This window comes from Acomys minous (assembly GCF_964271855.1).
Source record: "Acomys minous genome assembly, chromosome: 4".
In the NCBI taxonomy this organism is placed as follows: Eukaryota; Metazoa; Chordata; class Mammalia; order Rodentia; family Muridae; genus Acomys; species Acomys minous.
Window position 1 is genome coordinate 70,561,814 of NC_140486.1, and position 26,855 is coordinate 70,588,668.

The 26,855-nt window shown below is 46.0% G+C and overlaps 2 protein-coding genes across 6 annotated transcripts in view; both read right to left on the minus strand.

The window, feature by feature from the left end:
• CABYR (calcium binding tyrosine phosphorylation regulated) lies at positions 1 to 13,716 on the minus strand. 5 transcript variants are annotated; one of them, XM_084779771.1, is made up of 6 exons: positions 12,532 to 13,700; positions 9,867 to 10,039; positions 9,716 to 9,769; positions 4,141 to 4,482; positions 793 to 1,395; positions 1 to 89 (listed from the first exon to the last, which is right to left on the minus strand). In XM_084779771.1, the coding sequence occupies exons 2-5, from the start codon at positions 10,012 to 10,014 to the stop codon at positions 797 to 799; spliced, it is 1,143 nt and encodes a 380-aa protein (XP_084635897.1). In that variant the 5' UTR covers positions 10,015 to 10,039; positions 12,532 to 13,700; the 3' UTR covers positions 1 to 89; positions 793 to 796. The 5 variants fall into 5 exon arrangements, with proteins under 5 accessions (XP_084635897.1, XP_084635895.1, XP_084635893.1 ...); XM_084779769.1 differs by lacking the exon at positions 793 to 1,395 and having other exon boundaries at positions 3,311 to 4,479; positions 12,532 to 13,716; XM_084779767.1 differs by lacking the exon at positions 793 to 1,395 and having other exon boundaries at positions 3,311 to 4,482; positions 12,532 to 13,710.
• Positions 13,717 to 15,878: 2,162 nt separating this feature from the next.
• Positions 15,879 to 26,855, minus strand: part of TTC39C (tetratricopeptide repeat domain 39C) — a 92,446-nt gene continuing 81,469 nt past the window's right edge. Inside the window, exons 9-14 of the mRNA XM_084780446.1 lie at positions 25,160 to 25,269; positions 23,820 to 23,943; positions 20,962 to 21,059; positions 19,217 to 19,321; positions 18,207 to 18,245; positions 15,879 to 17,020 (exon numbers count right to left, since the gene is read on the minus strand). Of these exons, the coding sequence (XP_084636572.1) occupies positions 16,931 to 17,020; positions 18,207 to 18,245; positions 19,217 to 19,321; positions 20,962 to 21,059; positions 23,820 to 23,943; positions 25,160 to 25,269 (566 nt within the window). The 3' untranslated portion in view covers positions 15,879 to 16,930. The remainder of the gene's footprint in view (positions 17,021 to 18,206; positions 18,246 to 19,216; positions 19,322 to 20,961; positions 21,060 to 23,819; positions 23,944 to 25,159; positions 25,270 to 26,855) is intronic.

The window sequence follows — 26,855 nt, forward strand, 5'->3', positions numbered from 1 at the left end:
TTTCATGCTTGCAGGAAGTTTATTGATACAGTTCACATGGTGACAGACTCCACCTTGAATGCTGAATCAAACAGCATCATTTTCAGCATCTGTTAATGAAGAGACATTGAACTATTTAATATCATGAATTGCCTTATGATATCTTATCTACATTCTTGCTGTAATAAGTTCTTTGCTAATCAAAAATATCCTAGTATTTCCTGCTGAGGCCACCTCTTGACAACACAAGGTTGCTGTGATTAAATTCATGGCCACACAGTCCCCCCTCTTGTGTTGAGCAGTGTTGTGTGGCTGAGAAAAGTCACGTGCCTGGCAGCACTTCACTTACAGTGCTCTCCTGCACTGGGGCCTGTGTACCCCACTCACCCCACTGTCCACACTGCAGGGGAAGCTTGACACTAAGCCCAACTGAATAAAAAGCTGAGTGATAAAACTTTCTGAAAATTTTAATTAAGCCCATTTGAATAAAAAAATTGATAAAAGTATCTTAAAATTCCAATTGCTACTTCAGCTCCTCTGTGTGTTTAAACTTCTTGCATGACCATACACGTAGTATCTCCAGCATGCACATTCGGTCAATAGCTCATCTCCGTTCCCCCTACTTCTTTCAAATCATCCTCACGTTAAAGAAAAATTCTGTTCTTTTCAAATCTACCATACAGTCAGAGGTGGCTGAGCATTTATGAGCAGCCCTGTAGTTGGAAGCCAAGCACCTAAATAAACTTCAGTTACCCCATGTTTTATGAAATGTTTAACTAAGACCCACACGCCCCGGTAGGAAGGGTTACCTACTCTTTTAAGGTTCTGCTCTGCGTACATGGGCAGTAGTCACAGTAATTTCGCCAGCAATACCATAACTTCCAAAGGGAGTACGTTTGTCACCAGATCCTGAACTCTTTTTAGCTACATCTTCTACTGGGAAAGCGACAGAAAGAAAGACTGGGCTTTGCGGCCTGGGGCCATCTTGTCCACTTGTAGGAGGACTGGCGTTCTGGGGGTTGGGGACGGGTCTCTGGAATGTCTGATCTGCAGGGACAGCAATGGGCACTTGTACTGCAGCGTATCTCTTCAAGGCATCTGACTGGGACACAACAGCATGTCCAGGAAGAGTTTTCCAATCCTGCGCTTCCTGGACATTTGAGCCTACTAATATAAAAGGTGGGGCACTGGTCTTCTTGCTGTCATCCATCATCACATAAGTTGGAGAGGTGACTTTCGGTGGATTCTGCAGAAACTGTGGATCCTTAGGATTAGGTAAATAGAGGGTTGCTTGGGGAAAAGGCCCAGGTGCAGGTGGCGGTGATGGGCGACTTTGTTGATTCATATCAGTTAGACAATAAAGTGTCCACATATTAGAATATGGTGGTGCTTGTCCTGCTTCGCTTGTTGCTAGTGCTATAAAAAAAAAAATTGCAGGCGTTAAAGGTTTGGTCTCTGTATCAGGCACTATGCACAGTCATGTCTTTATAAATCTTTTTTTTTTAAACATATAAATAAGCATTTGTAGTAGTATGTGCCATAAAGCATGCTATAGAGAGGACTAAGGAAATTGTGCCTGGTAATGTGAAGAGACAGAAGCATCCAGAACAGTCAGAAAAGGACCTGATAATGGCAGGGACACTAGAGTTGCGGCTAAAGAAGCACTTGTGTCCTGAGTTGCTGTTTCCAGACTCTTAACCCTGTTTTTGGTTCTCTGAGGCGTGGCATGAGCCAGGCTGCCCTTGAACTCTTGGCAACTCCTCCAGTCTCAGTCTCCACCATGCCTACCAGAATCTTCAACTTTATGTATGGCTTCCATGTCACATCAACCATGTGAAGCCATGGGAAAATCACGTTAGCACATCTGCATAGCAGTTCTCCCCCTAAGGACACATGTCACCTAATGTCCCTGGTCTTCGGCAGGCACCACCATCTCCCATCTCCGGCCTATTACCTCATCTAGGACTCAGAATCCCAGGGACCCTCCCTTTTAGGCACTCAAGGCTAGACACCACCATATGCCTCAGAAGACAGCACAAAGCTGGGGAGCACTTTAATGCAGACGGCTAGAAAAGCCGTCCATCAGCTTATAGCAAGAGGATCTATAGTACCAAAGCCAGGGACTCAGATGTCCCAAGTTGATGTTTTGGACTCTAGGTCATCCATTTCTGGTGCAGCCTTTTTCTCTCTTCACAGAAAAGTACACTATGCACAGATTACATGGTGTTTTCAATTGCTTCCGACAAATGAAGTTTATCCTCAAGTTCCTGTCAAATCTCCTGTCTCCAAATGGAAGAATCTAAGACCTCAAGCTAAGTTCTCTTGGTAGCTTTCCGCTGGTGTTAGGACAGCTGCCTTCAGTAACAGCTAAGGGCCTGAAAACAGTGACTTTGGCCTGAAGTGCTGCTTGAGCCCCGAGGACAATGCCAGCCACAGGTGATATGTGGCCCTGCCCTCTGCCTTTCCAGCTGCCCTGACTCTGTCACACTGCCAGTCAGAATTTGATTGCTAAACACCTGCTTTGCTAATACTTCTGGTTTATTCTGGTTTGAGTCAGACTTGAGAGTCTCTGCAACAGGAATGGGAGGCTTCTGACACCCAGGAGAGAAAGGCACTGTAATATCCAGCTAGGCAGAGGGTAGGCAGACCAAATGCCGTAACAAGACGGAGATGGAAGTTATAGCTCTTGTGTCAGCAGGAAAAAGCAGCTGGAAGCTAGGCAGCCAAGAAAACAGCTTGACTTTTCTGAGGTAAACGACCAAGCATGTAACTGCACCCACTGTTTTCACGAGTGCAGCCATGATCTCCGCTGGTTTCCTGTGTCACAGAAGCTCCATCTAACCTGTCCTCTCTGCATCCAGCTATGGCGCCATTCCCTCAGCTGCAGGGAGGTCCCAAGTAGGAAGCAGTGTCTGAGGCAGCACCCAAGCCTGATTGCAGTTCTCCTGACTCATTGCGAAAGCAGTCAGCCACACCACCATTTCTTTCATTTTTAAATGCCAGAGCCTAAATAAATGCAGTGTTCAGTGTTAACGTTTTCCTAAGTGGAAACCTTCAAAGTGACATCCCATAACCGTTTTTTTAAAAAGGCATTAAAAACCTAACATATTCTAGTGTTTACAAACGTGCAAACTGAACCGAGCTTTGGCAATGCCATGTGATTTCCATAATGGTAAGATTTTAAGTACAACAAAGCCTTTAAGTAGGTTTGGCATTTAAAAACCCTGAAAACGGACTTTGGCCAGTCGCCAGGAGGGCACACCCGGATGGATCCTGAGCATGGACATTACCTGAAACACACACGTGATGTGCAAGTACCTCATTCTCTTACCTGGCTTCGTCAAACCTGCTCAGGTGCAGCTTCCTCACTTGGCTCTCTTTCAGGTTCAGTAAAGCCTCCTGGCGCAGGAGGAAAAGGGTCACCGGATGAATCGGGTGCAGCGTTCTCCCCTGACTCCTCCTGGCCAGGATCGTCAGGGCCTACGGTAACGATCTCCATCTCAAGGTGCAGAGAATTTTCAGAGGCTATTTTGAGAAACTCCTCTGCATCCAGGGGTTCTGCAGGTACCTCGGGCTGACCATCTAAAGCAGTGTTAGAGAGCAGAACGGTAGCTTCTGCCTCCATGTGCACTGAGGGCTTGTGTTGGCCATCCTCCACCTGTACAATTTTCAGAGACTCTATAGATATTTTAGACTTGTCTGAGGAAGTCTTGGGTTCTACAGGTTTGGTACTATCTGGTGGTGACTGCTCAATTTCTGTAAGACAAGCAACTTGATCAGTAAAAGGGATAACTATGTATCCCGGTATCTGCTCAACATAGACAACTCCTTCATTGACAGGCACATCATTATATATGGATGATACATGACAGGCTGATGTGACCTGAGTATCGGGAGCTTCGTCACAAGCAGGAGGCTCTTGTTCATCCTGCAAGGGGGCTGAGGAAGCCTTTGGTGGTTCAGCCTCAGAATTAGGACCCACAACTACCTGCGCAGATGTCTCACTCACAACCTGCACTTCTAGCGTCTCTCCAGAACACACCAGGGGGGCAGACACCACGACTTCTTCAACAATCTCTGCACTCGGTGCGTCCTGGATAGCAGGCGTACTTGTTGCCACGTCCACCATTAAAACTTGAGACTGGGTAGATGGGACATTACCTAACATCTGCGCAGCAAACTGAGCTGGGTCAGCCGGGACGTAGGCATACTCTGCAGAGACCGGGGCTGGAGGCGGTGAGGAGGGTGGGGTGGTAGTCTTAGGTGTGGCTGGTTTGGAAGAGGGACCCCGAACTCCTTCACTTGTCTCCTCGGCCTGTACTTCAGCGTGAACTGATGGAAACTGGGTGGTTTTGTTGCTAAATAGTGGTCCAGCTACATTGTCCTCCTCTGTGTCCGTGGATTTTTCCATCCGTGTAGGTTCGCAGTAAACTAGAGGTGGTCTTGCCTGTTCTTTGACACATTCCTTCTTCTCCAGCTTCGCTCCTTCTGCCCATTTCTCTACTAAAAGTAATAGCCAGGTGAATTAATCAGCAATACCTTAAATAAAGCTCTGGTAGGTCGAACACCCAAATACCGCTATCCGCGATCTATGTGCAGCATCTGTGAGTGAGCATAGCTGGGGAGTCTGTAAGCACAGCTCATCTCCACCCCCCTACACTCCACTCATGTCCCTAGGAGTAACCGATCAGTGTATATTGCAGTGGCAAAACGACAATTTCATTCCAAGATGTCCAGCAGCAAAAGCATACTTCAGTTCCAGAAGCTGCCTGGTCTGTAGTTCCAGCAAACGCACATGCACACCACGCACGCACACACATGCACACAGACACGCACACCACATGGAGAGGAAAGAAAAAAAAACACGCAGGGGGAAGAAACATGGCAGAGCCGCCCAGCAGATAAAGTACTTACTGTGCAAGCATGAGGACCTGGCCATGCTAGAATTAGGTCAGATGACTGGAATTTCTCCTGAAAGCACAGCACTAGAGAAGCAAGGAGGCAAAGGCAACCCCGAGTGACCTCGCAAGGAGCTGGCAAGCTCTGGATTTAGTGAGACCCCTGCCTCAGTAAATAAAGTGGCATGTGACCGGCGTCAATTTTGGGACTCTACATGCACCAATGCCCACGCATGCAGACATCAGACATATCCACAGAAAAACAGAGCCCCCCCCCAAAAAAAAAAAACGAGCAAAGGAAAAAGAAACTGAAGACTAAGGTGGGAAGTAAATTATTCCACATTTTTAGCTGGCGTCATAACTTGGGACACAGATGCACCCCTCCACTTAAGAAGGCCAGTATGCAAAGAATTGGTCATCTGCAATACGAGTTTTTCACATTAGATAATATATATTCTTACTTGAAAATGTTCATAATTTCTGATGCGGAGTGATCATGCAGTCAAAATCATACCCAGATCAAAAGAAAAGAGAAACACCTAGGTCCAAGAGTGTGCAGCCATTGACTGTTCATGGCCTGAACAAAATTCATTGTAGGTGATGATGTTCAGACTGCCCCGGAAAGCCCCTTTTGAAGGTCAGTATCCTCAGCTTCCTCACTGCTTTGGCTGTTCCTCATTCAGAGTTTTCACACCTGCTTGCTGAGGACTTCCTTTTCAGAAAGCACAAAGGCTGCAGGGAAAGGTGCATTTTGCTTTTTTGAGAAGTATTGGCTTTAGGTCAAAGGTTTGAAAATCCATGTATGGTGGCATGAGCCTGTGATCCCAGCACTTGGGAGGCTGAGGCAGGAGGAGTGCCATCAGTCCACAGTTACTGTAACTACAGGGCCTTTAACATCCTACTTTCAAAACCAGCTTGCTCCTCAGAGGACCCAAGTTATATTCCCAGCTTGCAGACCCAAAACTGCCTGTAACTCTAGCTCCCACAGATCTGAGCCTATGAGTGTGTGCACATGCACACACACATACCCACACCCACACACCCACACACACACTTAAATGAAAATGATTTTTAAAAATACTAAAAAGTTGATTTGACTAAGCCTGATTTGGTAGTAAATCTTGTGTTTAGGATACAGAGAGAAACAAATACCACTCCTGGCTTGACAAGGAAAAAGATCAATTTTAAAATCTTAACTTGGCTTGAGTCCAGACAGCTGAGGCCTTAATGAAGTTATGTGATTTCCATAAAGAACAGTGTCCCTCCACCCTGAAGAGGCACAGAGCTGTCTCAGCTGTGCCCGGGACCAGAAAGAACAGGCACCATTTCTGGTGAGAAGGTGAGAGCTACATAGTACCTGCCAATCTGGCCTAGTCCTGTGCCTCCAAACACAGGAGGATTTTGTAATGACTGACAAGCACTTTCCTGCAGGCCTCAAAGGAAAGGTGGGGATGGGGTAGAATGCCAAGAAAAGGAACCTATCCTAAGCTAAACAGTGGTCCCTTGGCCTGAGACCAATATGGCTGCCATGGATAGAGCCATGGCCATTCTGAAGACTACGCTTCGGAAAATGGGAAGATGTGAGTGGTGATATTTGGCTCTCATGTCCAGTTCTTTTCTTCTTTCAACTATGCGTGGAATTTTCAAGTCATTGGCAAGGTGATTAACTATTTCTGGCCCCCAGTGCCTACAGAAAATGGCTTGCTTTCTAGGAAAAATCTCAGAAAGAAATTCAACAGGCAAGTGATACATACAAAGATTGTCCTTATCTTCATGCTTTCCGTGCCTGCTAGGAACAGGTAATGTTGCAGAGCAGGCAAATCAACCACTGCAAGTAACTCTGGGGAACAAAACATCTCCATTGGCCAGCCTCCATGCTCACACCTGACAGGAGTGAGAAAATGCACTAGGCAGTGGCAGCCAGCTCTTGCACACAGACCAACTTCTAATACCTGCTGATGTCTTTAGGCTCGCTCATCTGGCCTCACTCAAGGGACTGAAAGAACACAGTAAGCCTTCACTTGGTTTCCCAAGAATGGTTCATTTTCATGTCTTACAAGTCACTGCAAGCCCGAGAAGGCCTCTTACCATCGGGATCAGCCAGCATTGTATGTAGGATTATTATAGGTGCCACCTCCACATTTAAATCTAGGATTCACACGGTGCGAGTTATACTTGGATAAAAGACAAAATTCCAGCTCTTAAACCTATTATTTTTCTTGTAGAAAACTGAACAACCACATGGCCAGATTTATTCACAGCTGTCTTAAGTACAGAAGAGAATTAAACCAGTCAGAAGACAGGGAGCGAGAGGAGATATCCTACTACATGGGAACCTCAGGGTGTCTATATATCCCCCAAAGAGTCGCTCTTCTGCCCGAAGTGAAACTGATTTCATGGAGCACATGAATTCACCGAGTGTCTGTAGGAAGACAAGATTGATGGATACAGTCTGTCTAGTAAGAGGACATTTGAGGTGACACTATAAGGAGGACAAATGAGCCAAGGTAATATCAGGTAACTAGATTCTGGTCATACTCTCATATTGCCTTATGATCCCACGAGCAATGAGAATGACCAACGACATTGCCATCTCACTCCCTAAAGCACAATCTCTTTCTGTAACCACACTGTAAACTTACTTTCAGGATTATGTGTATGCTCGGTCTCTCATTGCTATGTGTAATTATTTGAAGAAATAAACAACCATATATCTCTTATTCTTTAAATGCATCAAAAGTATGGCCGGCCTACAATTTTTTTTTTTTTACTGTAACTTACATAGACCAAAATCCACATGTTTGAGTCCACCTGCTAAAATGACTCATGGATTAAATCTATAATAAATTAATTAATCTCAAAATGCTATCAGGTGGGGTTGCCTTCCACCATAAAGACTCACCCTGTTGCCATTATGAACCATGGCAAGCCTACATCCTAACAGGAGAAGCGTGCACACTCAGTGTTTTCAAATACAGCTCTTGGTTTAGAAGACAAACACAGTAACAGTGACTGAGAGGCTAGGATTGTGGACAGAGAAAGAGTAATGTTCTTGCACTTGGTTTGTGTATGTGGCTAGCAGTATATTATCAAGTTGCACACAGTTAGCAAATAATGGCATCAGGTGCTTGCAAGGAAACAGCTAGACTCGGCAACGCAATGTCCCGGAAACATAGCACACCTCTTTTTTTCAATTGCCTGTGTTCCCCGTTTTTAATCTTGATTTCCTGTTTTGGGTGTCTTTCACTGCAGAGCCAAACCATCATGATACGTGCAATTCCTTAGGTCTGACTCCCTAATTTCTAATTGTCATGGTTGTTTTTGACTCGTAAAAATGACACGGAGGCAATGGTATCACACCAAGCCTGATGACGGGCGTTCAGTTATCAGGACCCACTGGAACAAAGATGAAAACTGACTAGCCGAAGTTGTCCTCTGGCCTATAGGTCTGCACCTCGCACACACATACAGGCCATAGCATGCACGTGCACACAACACAAAAATTCATATAATTAAAAATCTAAAAGCTAAAGTTTAAAAAATGACAGGTGCTGAAGAGGTTAGAGAGCTCATTGCTCTCACAGAAGACCCGGGCTCCATTCCCAGCATCTACTTGGTGTCTCACGACTGCCCGTAATCCCTGTCCAAGTGGATCCAGCACCCTTTTCTGGTTCTGCAGAGGATTCTGTGTGTACATATGTGTATGGATGAAACTCTTCTAACTACCTGCTTCCCCTCAGATCATCCAAAAACTGTTGGCCAAGCCAATATTGTAAGAACTATTCTGCTGCTTCCTGCAGTGGCCAGGAGTCCTTTCACCTCGTCACAGAATTCTGTGAGCAGCCTTTTTCTTCCCATTCTAGTAGGCGCATTCTCTACCATTACAGCTTAAAAAGAATCGTAATGATCTAAATGCTTTATTGTATAAATTCTTCCTTTTCTTACAACTCATCTTTTTTTGTTGTTGTTGCTGGTCAACTCAGACTCATGCTATCGGTTCAATTTAGATACCTACAAATAAATGAAAAACAACTTTCTCTTAAGCATACATGTGCTGCTATGTCACAGTGCCCAAGATAAGAAGGAAACTACTGTTCCATGACAAAATACCTACTCAAACATAGGCTCGTTTGGCAGAAAGTATGGCCAAACATGTCTAATCTCTTGTAGACTGGACTTGCTTTTTCTCCTCACATTCAGGCTGCAGCCCACACTGAAATATCTTTATAACCCCCAGCTCTGCTTCATTAAAGAGTCTATACATCTTTGAGTATTCCATAGCAGAAGTGCCTGAAAGTTGGTATCAGATTTTGAGGGGTTTAAAACACTTTAGAATATCTGCATAGCCTATTAAGAGAGAACCCCCTAATCTGAAAACCGAGAATTTGAAATACTCTAAACCTGAGACTTTGAGCACTGTGTAAGTTTCCATTTTAGATTGTGGAGCATTTTAAATTACTGCCCATAACCTGCACAACTTTACAAAGCACCTCACCGCAACTCTGAAGCGGAGCTCTCTTGAACTCTGCTGTGCTTCCCTAAAGGTGTGCCTGGTCCAGAGGCCTTCTCTGCACTGTTGTAGACACTCATGGATGGATAGTCACTGTTCCAGCGGGACCCTGGAGCTCTAACCTCAGTCGTGTTTTGCAGGTATTCCACCATCAGCTCAGATTTTCAGCCCTGAGGGGGTCTCCTCCTGACCCCCGCCCCCATCTAAGATTTAAAATCTTCTAAACTCACCACCTAAGCACCGGTGTGATTAACTAAGTATCTGCTGGCATAATGATGAATGTGTTACCAAGGATGTGACTGCCAAAACGACCATCTCTGGCACTTACCTTTTATCTGATGAAACTGTTTAATCAGATCTTTTATATCCAGAGATGAATTCCCTGAAGGAATAAATGCAGGAAGTCAAATGGAGATGGTTCTTTAAGTTAAAATGGTTTTGGCAAAACAACAAATACAGAATCTTAAAGAAATACAAACCTTCTCTAAACACAATGAGTTCTTTAAAATAAACTGCTGCAAACTGGGTGATGTTTGTTGGGTTGGTTTTGAGAACGGCTCTGCTAACTCCCTCAAGCAGAGTCTTGAGGCCATAGGGTACAACAAGTCTGGGCTTTGAAGAAATCATTTTGGCAGGATGTCTGTAATTTCAACTATAATGAAGAGAAACAAAATCTTATGCTTTACATTAGATTTAAAGATTTTTTTCTATGATTTAATTGGGGTTTCTAAAACCAAACCTATTACAATTATTAGCTACTTCTCATCTCTAAGATGTTTATTCTTGTAACATGGGATGTAATTCTTAGTAAGACTCTACAAATGAGTAGGTGGGCCATGGAGATGGCTCAAGTGCAGAGGCTGTCCCACAGCCTGAACCTGAGTTTAATACCTGGATCCCACAAGGTAGCAGGAGAGAACCAACTCCAGAAGTTGTCCTCTGACCTCCACCAAGGCACACACACACACACACACACACACACACACACACACACACACACACACACGCGCGCGCGCGCACACACACGCATACACACACACACACACACACAAGCACACACATGTACACATACGCATGCACATACATGCACACACTCATGCACATGCACACATACACATGTGCATACTCGCACATGTGCACACATAGCACACATGCACATGCATGCACACTCACACTCTTTAAAATAAATCAATAGGAAAAGCCCTGCCAGGATCACCAGAATACTTTAATAAATTTTTGGTCCAAATAAAACATAAAATCCAATTACTATTTCCAGAAACATAAATTAAGTACATATATTTCCAAGTAATGTCCATACAGGCACTAATTCTGTAGTGTTGCAGAACTATTTCTACAAGAAAATCTCTGGTGCTGTGCCATACCCATAGTATGTAGTTCTTTCATCAAATTACCATTTAATTTCCCCTCAAGCTCCACTCCTACCTTGCCCACTTTTTTCTTTAGATTCTGCTGTCCTGGAACTCACACCGTAGAGCAGGCTGGCCTCGAACCCAGAGATTCACCTGCTTCTGCCTCCTGAGTGCTGGATTAAAGGCTTGTACCTGCCATATCCAGCCCCTTGCTGACTTTTAAGTGGTACCCTGAGTATTATATACTCTAGTAGGGGTGTCCCAGTCATGACTTTGGATTATATTGTCTACACACATGTTGGGTTGCATTCATAGCTATCCTGAGACATAGGCTCATGGACCAAAAAGAGTGTGTCAGCCCTAAACTCCGTGTGTGTGTGTGTGTGTGTGTGTGTGTGTGTGTGTATGTGTGCGCATGTGTGTTTGTGAACCATCACGAAAGCTTCCAAATAGGTTATAAAGAAAAAAAAAGCATTTCTTTAGTAAGGAGAAAATTACAGTGCTGCCAATCAATCACTTTACTAAACATGGGTATTAAACTGAGTCCTGAGCTACCAGGAGCCACCATATAGGAAACAGGTGCCTAAATGATTCAGACTTTCAGATTAATGGGAGGTGAAACCAACAACAAAAACAAAACAAAACCGGCTGCTCTTCTAGAGACTACCATAAGAATGCCTCTCATGGGTCCTTGTAAAGAGCACTCTACAGTGACAATGACTCTTACAGGTTTTATGGGGCCAAGTAGCATGGTTTAGTCATGGGCCAACTTGGGTTGGCTATTTAAAAATATCTTTCACCTTCTTACCAAAAGCCATGCCAAGATAAATAGTGACCCAAGCAAACCCTTTGAGATTATAACTAAATGTTTAATTCCTGACTCATCTGGTGCACTACCGAATTAAGCCATCTTTTGGAGGAAACGCAGCTTCGCCATACCCAATGCTACGCAGGACTTACGCATGCCCGGTTAGTGCTACCAACACTGGGATGGGGCTAGTACCAGCTTTCAGTTTAGAAAAACTTGAAAGACAATACCTGCAGTAAACTTCAAACCCCTACCCAGGTCTAGCCAATGGACAGGACATTCTCCACAGATGAGTGGAGAGTGGGGACCGACTTTCACACGAACTCTGGTGCCCCATATTTAGCCACATCTTCTTGATGGGGAGGCCTGGTGGCACTCAGAGGAAGGACAGCAGCCTACCAAGAAGAGACTTGATACCCTATGAGCATATACAGGGGGAGGAGGTCCCCCTCAGTCACAGTCATAGGGGAGGGGAGTAGGGGGAAAATGGGAAGGAGGGAGAAATGGGAGGATACAAGGGATGGGATAACAACTGAGATGTAATAAGAATGAATTAGTGAAAAAAAAAGAAAAAGAAACACTTAAAAGCCAGGGATGCTGACCGTCTCTAAGAACTTTCTAGACTGAGAAATGGTGGCAATAGTGATGTGGCACCCGAATGTACTCCCCAGCGGGCAGAGGGCTGTTCAAAAGTGATAGCTTAGTTACTCTTAGGTTTTCAAGACCCTTTGCCAAGAGCGAGCTTTCTACAAAGGCATGCCCTCTGGAATGTGCCCCTCTGACACTACCCGAGTGGGACGCAGAGGCTCTGCTTGCCTACGCTAGTGGGGACTATGGCACCATCGACGGCACCCTCCGGGTCACGCTCGGCAGAAGACGAGATTCCCGCCCGACCACCGGCACCCGCTCCGAATGGCAGGAGCCTTCCAGGGCTCAGCCGGCGCCACTCCGCCAGCCTAGGCCCACCTTCTCTCCGGCTTGGATAAAGCTTCCTCTTTGCCCCCTCGCCGGCGGCTCCTGTGAGAGAGCTCGGAGCCCGCTGACTATTTATACCCCTGTCTGCGTCATGGATGCGTCACAGAGCCCCGCCCCCTCGCTGGGGCCCCCAGGGCAAAAGACTCGGCCAATGGGGAGCCTAAGAGGACAAAGGTCGGGTGGAGTCTTTTGACTGTCCTGCGTGAGGGAGGGGCTGACATTTTCTAAAGCCTAGGCGGTAGCTCCACGTTTGATCACTGGACCAGTGACTGTGGATGCAGCTCAGTCGACAGGGCTTGCCGAACATTCACATGGCCCTGGACTCAGTCCTCAGCAGAGTCCTCAGGAGACAGGGCCCAGAGGTGCTGGACTGTCATCCCAGCTCTAGGAGGTCGAGGCAGGAGGACACAATGAGTTCCAGTTAGCCTGTGATACATGAGGAGCTGTCTCTAAGGAACAAAAACAACAAGCACTGACTGGTGGATAGGGAAGAGAAACTACATTTATAGCTGGTTATTTTGACGTCACTGCATCCTTTCCCCGCAACTCTTTATTGAGTCACCTTTGCAAAGAATAGAAATCTATTAGGTACAGCATAGGCCTTTCCTCTGGGGACGCTTGCCTGTACAGAGTGGCAGCTACTCTCGGCTTTTTGTTTTTGTTTTTTTGTTTTGTTTTGTTTTTTCCCTCAATTACGATTAAGCTGGTCTCACACCCAAGCCAACCAGAAGGAGCTGGGCTTAGCACGCTGCACGGCACTCACACACGGTCCAAAGGGCAATGCCGCTGCTCTGGGCTGCTTTCCATCCTCCTGCCCGCATTATCTTTTTTCTCAAGCTTGTGCTGCATTTTCGTGAAGTGATCTGGGCCCAAGTTTTCCTTTATGGATGAGTTCCCTGGGAAGCCCAGCTCTGTTTTCTGACTATAAAAGTTCCTGTAGCCACTTCCATGGTGGCACGTGTGATCTGAGTTCATGTGTCTGGGTTGGTCACTCACATTTGGTTCAGAATAAACCCTCCTACTGCCTTTTGGTGACAGCTGTTTTGCTTCCACCCAAGCCAGCAACCTCAAAACACAACAGCACAAATGTGTCTTCATAGATAAAAGGCCAAATGTGAATGTGTGCCATTGTGATTTGCTTAAGAAAGAAATCAACTACAAAAGTTTACAGAGCACCTCTCTCCCTCCCTCCCTCCCCCCCCTCTGTGTGTGTGTGTGTGTGTGTGTGTGTGTGTATGTAAAACTTAGGGTTTGTTACTGAGTCTCGGCAGAAATAGAAAAAGTGCAAACTAAGTAATTGGTTTATAAACCTGTGACAATAAATATTCTGTTCTGTGACATTTGAATGTTATAATTCTTTACCCAGAAGACTTATCTTCTTATTCATTAAAGTTAAAAAAAAAACCTAACTCCCTGAAGATAAAAATCTTAACTACACCAGCCAGAAAAGTACATATTTCATTGTGGTCACTAGAGCACTCCTCCAAGTCGGCCAAAGCATAAAAATGTATTTGGCATATATATTGCATTTGTCCTCTCAAAGGCTCAGTCTAATACAAAATATATTTGACATGTACAAACTGGAAGGCCCAGTGCAGCTTGAAATCAGCAATCTCAATGGCAGAAATGTGAACAATTTAAAAGTAATTATCATTTATTTAATTGGAAAGTTGGGACTTCATGAAATCTTTGAATATGGAATAATAGCTTGAAAGGTTCAAACTAAAAATTCAGACAAGAAAAGGTAAAGCAAGAATTTCATGACTCAGAAGGTCCTGAACAGAAACATGAGGAGAAAGCAGCAACAACAGCCATAGGTTTAAACGCACAATATTCTATCTCATTACCAGACTCCAGTATCTGAGGCCACCAATTTCTCTTTCCAAACTGCCTTCCCCCCCCCATTCCCCCCCCCCCCACACCTCTGAGCTTCTTGAATGTACTCAGCCACCGAGCAGAAGATTGTCATCTTTTGTGTCTTATAATATCTTAACTCTACCAGGGATGGTGGTACATGCCTATAATCTCAGCACTTGGGAGGCAGAGGCAGGCAGATTTCTGTGAGTTCGAGGCCAGCCTGGTCTAGAAAGCGAGACCAGGACAGCCAGGAGTCTGTTACACAAAGAAACCCTGTCTCAAACCAAAACAAAAACTAACAAAAACCAAAATAATATCTTAACTCCATACAAGACCCACGTCAGGAAGTCAGTGTGAGTACTTCAGCAACAGTCTAATCAAAAGTGGCTGTCAGAGGGCTAAGGGACAGATAATGATGTGCAGACAATCCTCTTTAGGTGGAACAGCAATTGACGATACTACGTCCTCAAAACAAGACTGAAATTGTCCAGGGCTTGTAGAACCCAGTCCTTCAGCATTAACAGTCTACCACTAATGGGCACCCCACCTTCCAGTGCTAGATTAGGACACCCCACCTTCCACATCAGATTAAATATTGTAGCTGATTGCTCCCTGTTTCACTCGCCAAGTACCCAAATGTTGGTATGGCACAAGCGTGGGATTCAGAGAGCAGGGCACATAAATGAGTTATACTCTAAACTGAAAGCCTTGATGTCAGTGAGAATTTAGAAACCGAAAGATGACTGAAGCAAGTTATGGCAGAGATTCCTGGAGTGGCCGAGGTATTTATCCAAACCCACACCTGCGCAGTGCTGAGCACAGAGAAAGCCAGATCACCAGGAAATCCCACAATGTAACGGTGAATTCTTTTTATAATCATCGATAAGCTGAGGGAAAGAGGGGAGTGATTAAATCCTGGCAACCTACAACCCTGCAGAACATGTCACCACCAAATAGTCTCATGTACAAACCGAAAACTCATGCAACAACTGCTTCTGTGAGGCGCATGTGAAAGGAGCGGTTCTCAGCATCCCTAATGCTGCCACCCTCAATACTGCTCCTCATGATGTGGTGACCCCAACCATAACACTGTTTCCTTGCTACTTCCTGACTGGAAGTTTGCTACTGTTATGAATCGTGAGTATCCGATATGCAGGGGCTCCTTTATGCTGCTTGCCTCCCAAAAGGGGTCACGACCCACAGGTTGAGAATTGTCATGTTAAAGGGTTTCTAAAGGTTGATTATCAGATCATTTTCACAGCAGAACTCCTAAAATATAGGTGCTACTTAGCCAACTATAGATCGATTTTTCCGGCAGGATTGGCAGCAGGGACATTGCTTCCGCTGTGAAGTCATCCTCTCTCTCCGCTCCTGATTTGTTGCCTCCATTTTGAGACCGTTTGAGACAATCTAGGGATGAATGTGTATGTGTTTGTGTGTGTGTATGTGTGTGTGTGTAGGAGTGTGTACGTGTGTATGTGTGTGTGTGTGTGTGTGTGTGTGTAGGGGTGTGTACGTGTGTGTGCTTCTAGAGGCTGGAGGTCAAGGTCAGGTCCTCCTTAGCTACCCTGTGCCTTATTCTTTCAAGGCAGGGTCCCTCAGTAAACCTGGAGCTCACTAGCTTGGCAGTGAGGAGCTGAAGGCATCCTCCTGCCTCTGCTCCCCAAGCCCCAGGAATAATCTGTGCCGGGGCATGCCTAGCTACTTTTCTGTCTTTATGTGGGTGCTGGGGACAGGAACTCGGTCCTAGCACTTTATTGACTGAGCCGGCTCCCAGCATCTGGGGATGAATACTGTGGACGCTGCAACTTGAACTGCATAGCATTTTATCTTTAGTGTTAAGCAGGTTATCAACATGTCTTATGTAAAAATAGCATTCACTTCTCTCCACTGCCCCACGGAACACAAGAAATTAACTGGAGTGAGTCAGCTGCCACCGTCGTACCTGAGTCTCACTGAACATAAAACAGGGAGAAGAATGGTTTTGTTTTTAGAGATCCTGCCTGCCTCTGTCTCCTGCGTGCTGAGACTAAAGGCATGTGCCACCATGCCCAGCCAAGAATGTTTGTGCCATGTTTGTCATACGAAGATTTCCAGGATCAAGGAAAACACTAGAAACCTCTTTAGTTTTTACCTAAACACAAGAGACATGCTATGTGTGGTACCGCAAGCGCATGGCTTCACTGAGCCCACTGGGACCTATGCTTAATGTAGGCACTTCTACAAGATCACAGGGTGAATATTTAGTTTGATTTTATTTTAAAAATAATAAATCACAAAACTAAAATGTTTGAATAAGGTCACTTAACCCTCTCCCAGGTCGGTTACTTTTTTTTTTTTTTTAAATCATTATGGACATTACTCCGCAGCTACGTGTTTAAAAGAGGAATCTTTAATACGTCAGCGACACCAGGAAACCCATCCCTGGCACCGGTGGTTTCCAGAAGAAAAGCTGATCTTCAAGAGAGCTTTCTCCTCTGCTTTCATATTGCTGACCCTGGGTGGAGGGGACAGAGGGGTCACTCGGAGTTTATCACTGAGGGACCAGTTCCCTCAGGGAGGCCAAAGCAGCATGGATGCGGACGTGCAATCTGTTTTCAAAGTCGTAGCCAGAAAAATCCTCCTGGAAGGACCAGATAGAGATGATTGTGGACTGTTAGCTAAGCTTGTCCCCAGGGTACTGCAGGTACACATACACCCAGGATGCTGCAGGTACACCCGCCCGCCCCTGCCCCCAACCCCAGGCACACCTGTCCCCATGGTAACACACTTAGCATTTCACAGCCATAGCAGAATTCCCTAACCTCCTATGGAGACCTCACTTCCATTCCCCAACACACAGGCAGGCTGTTGCTAAACTGTTAGCAAGGAATGGTGGCACAAGCCTGTCAGCCTAGCACTTGAGAGGATAAGGCTGCATGGAGGATTACAAACTTCTCTTTGGAAAAATTCCCTCATGTTATTCTCGAAATACCAGTCTTAAGTTGGGCTCAAAGCAAGCTACTGTTGAAAGATTCTTTAAAACCAAACGAGGAGCCGGGCGTGGTCACGCACGCCTTTAATCCCAGCACTCGGGAGGCAGAAGCAGGCGGATCTTTGTGAGTTCGAGGCCATCCTGGTCTACAAAATGAGTCCAGGACAGACAGGGCTACACAGGGAAACCCTGTCTCAAAAAGCCAAAACATGCCAAACAAACACAGGAGGGTCTGGAGAGACAACTCAGCAGTTAGAAACACTGGTTGCTTTTCCAGAGGACCCAAGTTCGATTCCCAGCACCCACACAGCAGCTTACAGCCATCCTTAAGTGCAAGCATCTGGCACCTGCTTCTGGCCTTTGAGGGCACCAGGTATGCTTGTGGTGCACATACTCAGGCAAAACACTCATATGCATAAAATACAAAAGAACAAATATTCGTAAAACGTAATAACAAAATCAAAAGTTAATTATTCCTGGAGCTGAGTATGATGGGGTAAGGCCACAGCCCCACCTAGTCCAGCAGTGGAGCAGGAGAAGCTCGCTGGGCTCCAGGAGTAAAATGCTGACTTGGAAACATAGCAAGGCCTATTTAAAATTCGTAATAATAAAGTTTCTTTTCCTCATCCAAACACCAACGCTAGAGAACTTACAGCCAGCTGAATGACTCTGGAGTAAAATCCTGGAGCGTGCCCCTTCAAAGCCACGTGCTCTCTGATTTGCCTAGCTACCTCTCTCTTCAGGGTTAGTAAAACCTCCAACACTTGTAAACTTTCCTGAATTCAGACCCAGGTGCACAGTAGCTATAAGAAGGCGGAGGATTGGGGGTTTTTACCTTTGCCTGAAGGAGTAGAGTTCTGCCTCTTCCTACAGTCTGTGAACATAAGAAACACATAGATTGTGTCTTAATCTGCATTATCTGTCAGTGGAGGACACACTACCTGCGGCATAAACATTCCTTTAGGTAAACGGAAGTCCCAATGTGTGATGGTTTGTTTGTTTGTTTGTTTGTTTTTCTGAATCATTGGTAAAATGACTCAATTAGAGAATTTGAGTCATTGTTTTCAGGCACTAGTGAAATCTGATTATAACAACAAAAAATCCCACTACCCACTGTGCTAACTTACACACCTTTGTGCGCATGTGTGTTTGGGGGATTTTCTGCACAGGTCACAGGGTAACCTGGGGTGTCCTCAGATGTCTTCCATCCTTTGTTTAAGACAAGTTCCCCCAGTGGCATTTGACTTGGTGGCCAGACAGATTTCAGGGAGCCTCTGGACCCTGCCTCCCACATCTCTTAGCTCTAGGGTTATAGACACCTGAGATTCTAACACATCCTCACACTGGGGAGGCACTAGCTGAGCCATCTTAAACACAACACCTTAAATACACATAGAGCTGTCAAACTGAGTATGGGGGTGTAATAATTTTAAAGGAATCTCACATGTCATCTTTACTTATTCTCACTATGATTCTTATTAAACCAGCAAGGCTCATTTGTTTTATTCCTTTGCACAGATTAGGAAGTGGGTTTGTGTTGTGGTAGCTGGACCAGCGGCACGCACTAAAATCCACGGCAGCGCGGCACAGCTGTCAGCTCAATCTATTGCACTATATCATGCCATTCTCAAAAAGACAAAGCTTTGTAAGGCAAGTCCTGTCTGTAACTGAAATTCTAGTTTGGCCACTGTTACCTCTTTAAAAAGAGGCATCAGCCTCCTGGACTCTCTCTCCAGGGGGATCCGGGAACAGGAGGCCTAAGCTAAGAGTGCGCTGTGTTGGCGCTGCATCGCTGTGTGCGCGCCCTGGCTTCATAAGACAACCAAACCCTCAGAGAAGTCTTACCTCTGGTCTGTCGAGAAGGAGACAGCCAAGTTCATAGCATGCGTACGGCTGGACGTACAAATTATTCTGACGACACAGCTCGTCTTTAGCAGCTCGCTGGAAGAACTGAGAGTCACAGGAATGTTACCGGAAAGAATTCGTTTCTGACTTGGTTCGAGGCTCGTCACACCCTCAGGACACAGGAAAGGAGGATTTTTCTTTTTCTAGATCAAGTCTCTAAGCTTTTTTTTTATTGCACTGGGTTACATAAGGCCGTCATCTCTGTGCGAGTACACAGTGCGTTTTGGACGCGTCCCCCATGCCCAGCCGCCCTCCCATCGCCCCCCCATCTCCCCCACTGAACACATACTCTTACAAACCATTCAAATTCTTGCCTGTCTCCACATGCAACCCAACTTGTGCCAACACGCCAACTTCTCCTGACCTGAAGAAACTCTTTGTCCTCGATAGCACACACAGGCCTAAGCCTACCTTGTAACATATATATTACCACTACCAAAGTATGCAATCTTAAGTCGCTATGGAGAGTCATGTAGTAACTAAGATACTTTACACCGAAAGATTACTTTCCAATTCAACATGAATATATTCATACTCTGTGATGTAAAGGTCAAGTGTCCTATACTATACATGGAACTATTTCAAAAATGAGACAATGTAATACCACTTATTGGTTTTGTTTGTTTGGTGTTTTGTTTTGTTTTGTTTAACTAGCTGGCCTGCAGGTGTAGCTTAGCAGTAGAAAGGCAATCTAACAGGAATCAAGCTCTGGGTTCAAGTCCTACCACTGAAACAAAGGTGAACAAACCCTTAGTATTGAAAAATAGCCAGGGGGGCTGGAGAGATGGCTCAGAGGTTAAGAGCACTGACTGCTCTTCCAGAGGTCCTGAGTTCAATTCCCAGAAACCACATGGTGGCTCACAACCATCTATAATATGATCTGAAGTGCACTGTATACATAATAAATAAATAACAACAAAAAAATAAACAATAATTTTTAAAAAGAAAAAAGCCAGGAACTCTCTTCCATGCACACTGGCTGTTTGGGTATAACATTAGTTCCAAAGGCTCATGTGCTGAAGGCCGGTTCCCCGTGTGGCACTAGTGACGAGGGACTGGCTCATCAGACAGCCTGCTGATGGTTGATCAACTGATGAGCTCACAGCACAGTGGGATTTCAGGAGGCGCAGCTGCTGAGGAAGGCAACGGCTGGGGTTTATCTATAGAGGGAATATCCTGACCCTGCGTTATTTTCTGCCAGCCTATGATGTTCTACCTCACCACAGCCTGAAACTGAGCTGTTTCTTCAGGTGCTCTCCCCTTCAGGGCCAAACAGCTCACTGACTGGCAAGCCTAAGGCAACAACCGTTCAGCTCGCCTCCAGCCCTGGGCGGCCATCTCTTGTTAGAAAGAGAAGAAAGTGAATGGGGCGAGCGAATGCAAGCCCCGTCACATGCCCACCACAGACACATCCGTCCTTCTCTGTGCAGGCTTACTGCTCCCTCAAATGGCTAGAGTCCTCATTTCCTCCTCTCTCCAGCTGACACTGTCTGTCAGCCACAAGAGCAGTCCTCACAGGAGTGCTCCCAGCGCCTGAAGACGCCCCATTCATTAAACACAGTGCAGGAAGTCCCACCACAGTGGGCAGGGACATTCTCCTGTTGCCTGCCCTCATTTTCCTCCTCCACAAGCTCAGGTGCAGAGAGCCACAGTTTGTTTCCCTGTAGCCATGGCGACATGTTTACCTGGACAGCATCTTGTGAGTTTCCTAGACATTTGTGTATGGCACCAAGGAGCAAATGTTTCAATCCAACGACAGATGGATCGTCCACTTCATGGCAAGCTTGAACAGAAGGGGCGTGGAAGGAAGGGAAGACACCCACTCAGTACCTCAGTGTCACCAAGTACAGCAGCTGTTTCTGTTTAGTTTGTACTTCTGTCCCCTAATTCAGAAGGTACCCATTGCTCACACACTGGAGACTCTCCTTAATCAAAGAAAGGCAAACATATCAACCATTCTCTGTGTGTGGGTTCATGTGCATGCATTTTCATGTGTGTGCAGGCCAGAGATCAAACTCCAGTGTCATGCCCCGGATACATCTCTCCCTATTTTCTAAGACAGGGTCTCTCAGAGGCCTGGACTCGCCACGTGGTTAGGCTGGCCAGGGGCCTGGCTGTATCTGTACAAGTGTGCACCACGGCAGTGTTTCTTTTCTGTGAGTTCTGAAGGTGAAACCCGGGTCCTCATCCTACATGGCACTCTTCCAACTGAGTCATCTCCCCAGCAAAAATATCAACCTTACAGGATCCCAGACTCTGCCTTTTCACCAGGAGCAGGAAGCTAATCTGAAAAGGCCACAGACTGCATCTTTCCAACCACATGATGTTCCAGAAGAGACAAAATCATGCAGACAGAAAAGCATTAATAGACTTTGTGACCAATTCTGCTTTGTTCTAGACTTTGTGACCAATTCTGCTGTGAACCTTTTCAAAATGTCTGTTAATATTTAAAAAATCTGTATTACACTAACTACAAAAAACCATGCAATAGACACTTTGGTTACGGTTATATGCTATGCTGCACTAGGCACTGAGAGAGACCCAAAACAATGTATTTGACCATTAAGGGGTAGGGATATTTTGTTGTTTTAAAGAAATAAACAAAAGTTAAGTTGGGAAGAGAGCTCATTTGGTTAAAGTGCAAGGGTCCATTGTCTGATCCCAGGAACCCACATTAAAAAGGCTAGGCATGGTGGCAGGTGCTGGTGACCCCAGAACCTGGAGGTGGAGACCAGTGCAGGCCTGGGGACGGTGTAACTCTCAAGGACATCTCCTTGGCCTGTAAGTACATATGCAGAGAGGGTGGGGGAGGGGGAACATCTACAAGAAAGTCTTGTCTAAAAAAAAAAATCTATGATTCAACGAGTAACCCGGTATTTGGTCAGGTGTGGCTGCACAAATCTGAAGAACTTTCTGCAGTAGCTACCATCTGTTTCTGGAGTAAAGTCCGGACTGCTTACGGTACACACCTCTTTGGGAAAGAGTAGCGCATAAGAGATTTCCAAAGACACCTTCCATGGAACTAGTGCTTTGGAGGTCTGTGTTTCATCTCAGCCCAGCAGCCTTAGCAGCCCCATCTCGTCTCTTTGTTCAGCACAGGGTCTCTCTATGTAGCGAGGACCAGCCTTAAACCTGCACTCTCAAGGGTCTGGCTTATAGGTGTAAGCTTTTCTCCTGTTGCTCTACTGGCAACTGTGCAATGTAAGCCTCTGCAGACTCCCAGAAAGGTAAGACTGCATGCAGGGTCACTTGGTGAAATCTCTGCTACTCAGCGTGGAGTATTCTGACCTACAGTGTTGATGTCAGCTCCTAGGGTCACAGGGCAAGCCGATTCTGATCTGAGCCTGTTTCCTCACCATAGAACAGGCCAGGTAATACTTCCTTTCCTCCTTCCCTCCTTCTGAGGGTTGTGGTGTGGAGAAAAGAATTTTCTAGACCATAGAATGCTGTTCAAATGCCTATTACTAAAGCTTTATGAGTGAGCCTCCACTGTTTGCTTAATAGTCAACAGAGCCCACCATATGTGAAGATCCAGGTTGTTCTCCTGGGGAATTTTCCTACCATTACAATAAAAATGACTTTACCAAGATTTCCTATAGGCCCATATATTTTCAACTACACGAGTCAAAAATGTAGCCTTTTAGTTACATTGCTTCAAATTTACACTGAAAATAAGAGACTTAAAAACTTACATACTGTACATGTTCCTAGCAGCTCTACTCATGGCAGCTTAAAACACATCTCCAGTGTTCCCTCAGCGGGGGAAGCAGAGAAGCAAAGAGCAGCTCTGCTATGTCCGCCCAATGGAATACTACTCAGCAAGGAAAAGGAACTCTCTTCTAGTAGAGGCTACTGTGTGGCAAATGCCACAGACATGATGTTTCATGAAGAAAGTCACAAAACAAAAAGTACATCTCACATAATCCTACCTCTCTGTAGGTCAAAGACAGGCAAACTGACACGGAACTCAGAACAGTTGTCTGCAAGGGGTGGGGGCTGACTGAGGAGGATTACAAGGAAGTTAGCGGGGCAGAGCAGATGTTCTGCGGACACACTCAGCTGCGCGAGTCGTCCCAGATGCTTCACTACCTCAACCTTTCATGTACGTACACAAATCACACGTACATGAAAGCAAGACCCTTCAGTGTGTGCTCACAGCATCCACCAAGTTGATAAGACTGGCATTGTTTTCCTTTCCTGTTTTTGTTTTGCCTTTTGAGACGGGGGTCTCACGTTGCTCAGACCGTGCTTGGACTCACTACGTCACTCAGGGCGATCTTAAACCACTGATTTTCCTGTCTCCGCCTTCCAAGTGCCAGGATCACAGGCATGCACCGGCATGCCCAACTAACACCATTTTCACTACGTGAAAGGCACTAATAAGCGAGCGGATCCGTCTACACCAGTGTGCCCTACTCCTGCCACAGATGACACATCATCTACCACAGCATGACAGATGTTGCTGTCCAAGATGGCTGACACAAATGGGAGACTGGAGGAAGCTGCCCCGGCGGACCAGCTGCCTGCACAGATGGCGCTTTACCTTGACTCATCCTCTGCAGGTTGGGGAAGGAACAGTTGGGAAGGGCTTTCCACAGGTACAGCACTTCGATGGACGCCAGCACACACAGCGCTCTGGTTGGGGTTTGCTTCCGAAATCTCTCAGCCTGCAAGGAACTCCCAGCATATTAGGCCCCTGATCTTCAAAACCAAACCCGAGTACAAGCTGCACTTTGGAGCCCTCACAAGTGCAAGGTCAACGTGACCAGCCCTCCCATACAAAGCCACACAGAAAAGTCTCTCCACGTTACAAGTGTTCTGCACGTTTGCTTTTAAAATATATTCATGTCTGTCTCACAGCTGTTATACAGCCAAGTCTTGGGTGCCTGTGCTCTGGGAGCACAGCTTACATCCAGAACCTCCGCAAGCGGGTGACTAACAACTCAGTGGACACATTCCCACTGTGGTCCTGTGGAATTTAATCTTCCACTTAGCCCCAGGGCTCTCAGCTGCACTCTGAATTATAATATAATTTTTATGTATGCATTTATTTATGTATTGGTGTAGGAGAACCAAACTCAGGGCTTTTCATACGCGGGTAAGTGCCCTAATACTGAGCCATGTTCTTAGCCTTGTGATCTATTTATTTATTTTAAAGATGTATTTTACTTTTTAAGTGTGTGTGTGTGTGTGTGTGTGTGTGTGTGTGTACATACATAGGTAGGCGTGAGTGAGGGTTCCTGTCTCTGGAGCTGGAGTTACAGGCAGTTGTGGCTGCTTGACAGGGGTGCTGGGAACCAAACTTGGGCTCTTTGCTGTAAGAGCTGAGCTGTCTCTGCAGCCCTTACAATCTATTTTTCGCTGGATTAAATGCATTAATTATTCATTTACTAAAAGCTAATTAAAATTTAAAAACCTTATGGAGTAAGAAAAAAAATTAAACTAAAGTGAAAGGAAAATCAAGCTATGACAAGCTAGGACATCAGTCATATCTCAGGGTTAGATACAGACAATAAGATTTCGACCTTCCCCTATAGTCCTGAGATTTCTACTGATAAACACAATGCCACTTTTGATCTTTATTATGATAAAATATGATGTGGTCACCATCCTGGGCAGCAGGGCCATCTGCCTTTCATGGGTTCCACCAACTTCTAAAGTGCCCAGCACTTCAGATGGACACTATAGACACTTCCTCCCTCCAGCAGGGCTCATTAGCTGCTCAGGGCCCAGGGCAGAGACAACCCTGCTTTAGCTGTGTGCAGCCACAGGAGGGAATGCCCCGAGTTATGACAGCAGGGAGCTTTTCTGGGGGTGCTATTTGCACCAGTTCACCATACCTCATGCGCATGGCTACTGACCGACAGGCCCTGATAGGCATACCTTTTTCACTGAGAACTGTTCAATCTGGTTGTTTTTCCTTTTGAACAGCTTCTGGACTTCTTTAAAGACAAGCTGTGCCCCATCCACGTCACCAGTGGCTCCCTGACAAACTGCAAGACATCAGAATTGCATTTCCATGGTCACCAGGGAAAGGACACAAGCAAGTTAAGTTCAAAAGATGGCACCCTCCCACCAACCCCACGCTCCCTTGCAGGCCTGGGTCTCCAGAGTTGTTGGAACACAAAGCATTTGCATCCTTGCCCTCTAATGAGAGGAGAGAGCATCAGGGGTAATAAAATGCTCAGTTCCTGTCATAGGGGGCAAGCTACTTGAAGACCTTGTCTTCAGAGTGCTGAATAACAAGGGGTCTAGGGAATACTGGGAGGGGAGCCCTCAGCAATCATGAAGCAGTCTGCACACACTCACTGGCCATCTATAATCAGAAGCCACCAAGGCTGTGAGAAAACAGTGTCTGTCTGTCTGTCTGTCTGTCTATCATGCATTTCCCCACTCTCCCTCTTAAGGTCCTGAACCTACACTGTTTATTGTGACAGAGGCTCTTAGGAGCACCACTGTGCTTTTAGAAAGTTCATCTCCCTTTGGACTGTGGGAGGCCGTGGGGAGATGGGAGAAGGGTGGCTGAGAGTTGCTAGCCAGCAGGTCACCTGCCTCCCATCCTGGAGATCAATTGTATTCCCCTCACTTCATCAGCAGACCTCACATCCAGCATCAGCACCACGGCCTTAAGGGAATGCCCATCACTCTTGGGCGCCGTCCTCTCAGCTCCTGTGCAGCACTGAACCTACCTCCGCCTGATCCTTTCCACTAGGTTGCTTTTTTGTTCCATACTCGGAATGGAGTTAAACTGCCTGCTACTTCTGCATTCTCTACTTAAGAACCTGAGAGTTTGGCAGGCAGAGCACAGGGCCCGAGGCAAACATTATCAGGACACAAAGAAAGGACACAAGGTCTGGAAAAAGCCGAAGATGCTGAGGCAATGGGGATGTCAGGAGATTCTTGGTAGTAGAGGGTTCAAAGGGAGAAACTACCCACTCTCAGCTGGAGGGCACCAACCTAAAATGGTTTCCTCCATCCCAGCAAGAGAAGGAAGTGTGCGATGCTCTGTGTCACCAGGTGCTCACTGCCCACTCAGGAACGAAGAGGGTCAGGGAAGGGAAGTGCTACCACAAGCTGTAGTAAACCAGGGAGAAAAGAGAATTTCTGCTGCCTTAGTTTGAGGTCACGAGAACATTCCTTTTTCAATTAGACCTTCATTACAGTTATTTATTTTATGCATGTGTGCGCTGAGGGGTGGGTGGGTAGAGGTGTGTGCGGGGGTGGAGGGCCACCCAGAAGGAGTGGGTCCTCTCCTACCCATACGGGTTCTAGGGATTGAACTAGGGTCATCAGGCTTGAAGCAAGCACCTCTATCCTCATAGCCATTTTTCTGACCTGAGAACATTCTTGTATATGTCATCTATGTACATGTTCATGTGTGTGCACATGTGCGTGTGGAGACCAGAAGCCAGTATCAAATGTCTTCTTCTATAGCTCTCCACCTGGTTTTGTTGAGATCAGCTAGGTGGGTTGGCTAGACTTCAGGGCTCTCCTTGTGTCCACCTCCCCAATGTGTGCTGCTGCTGCGCCAGCACGGTAAAAAGGTGGGTGCTGGGGACCAGGCACATACTGATGCAGC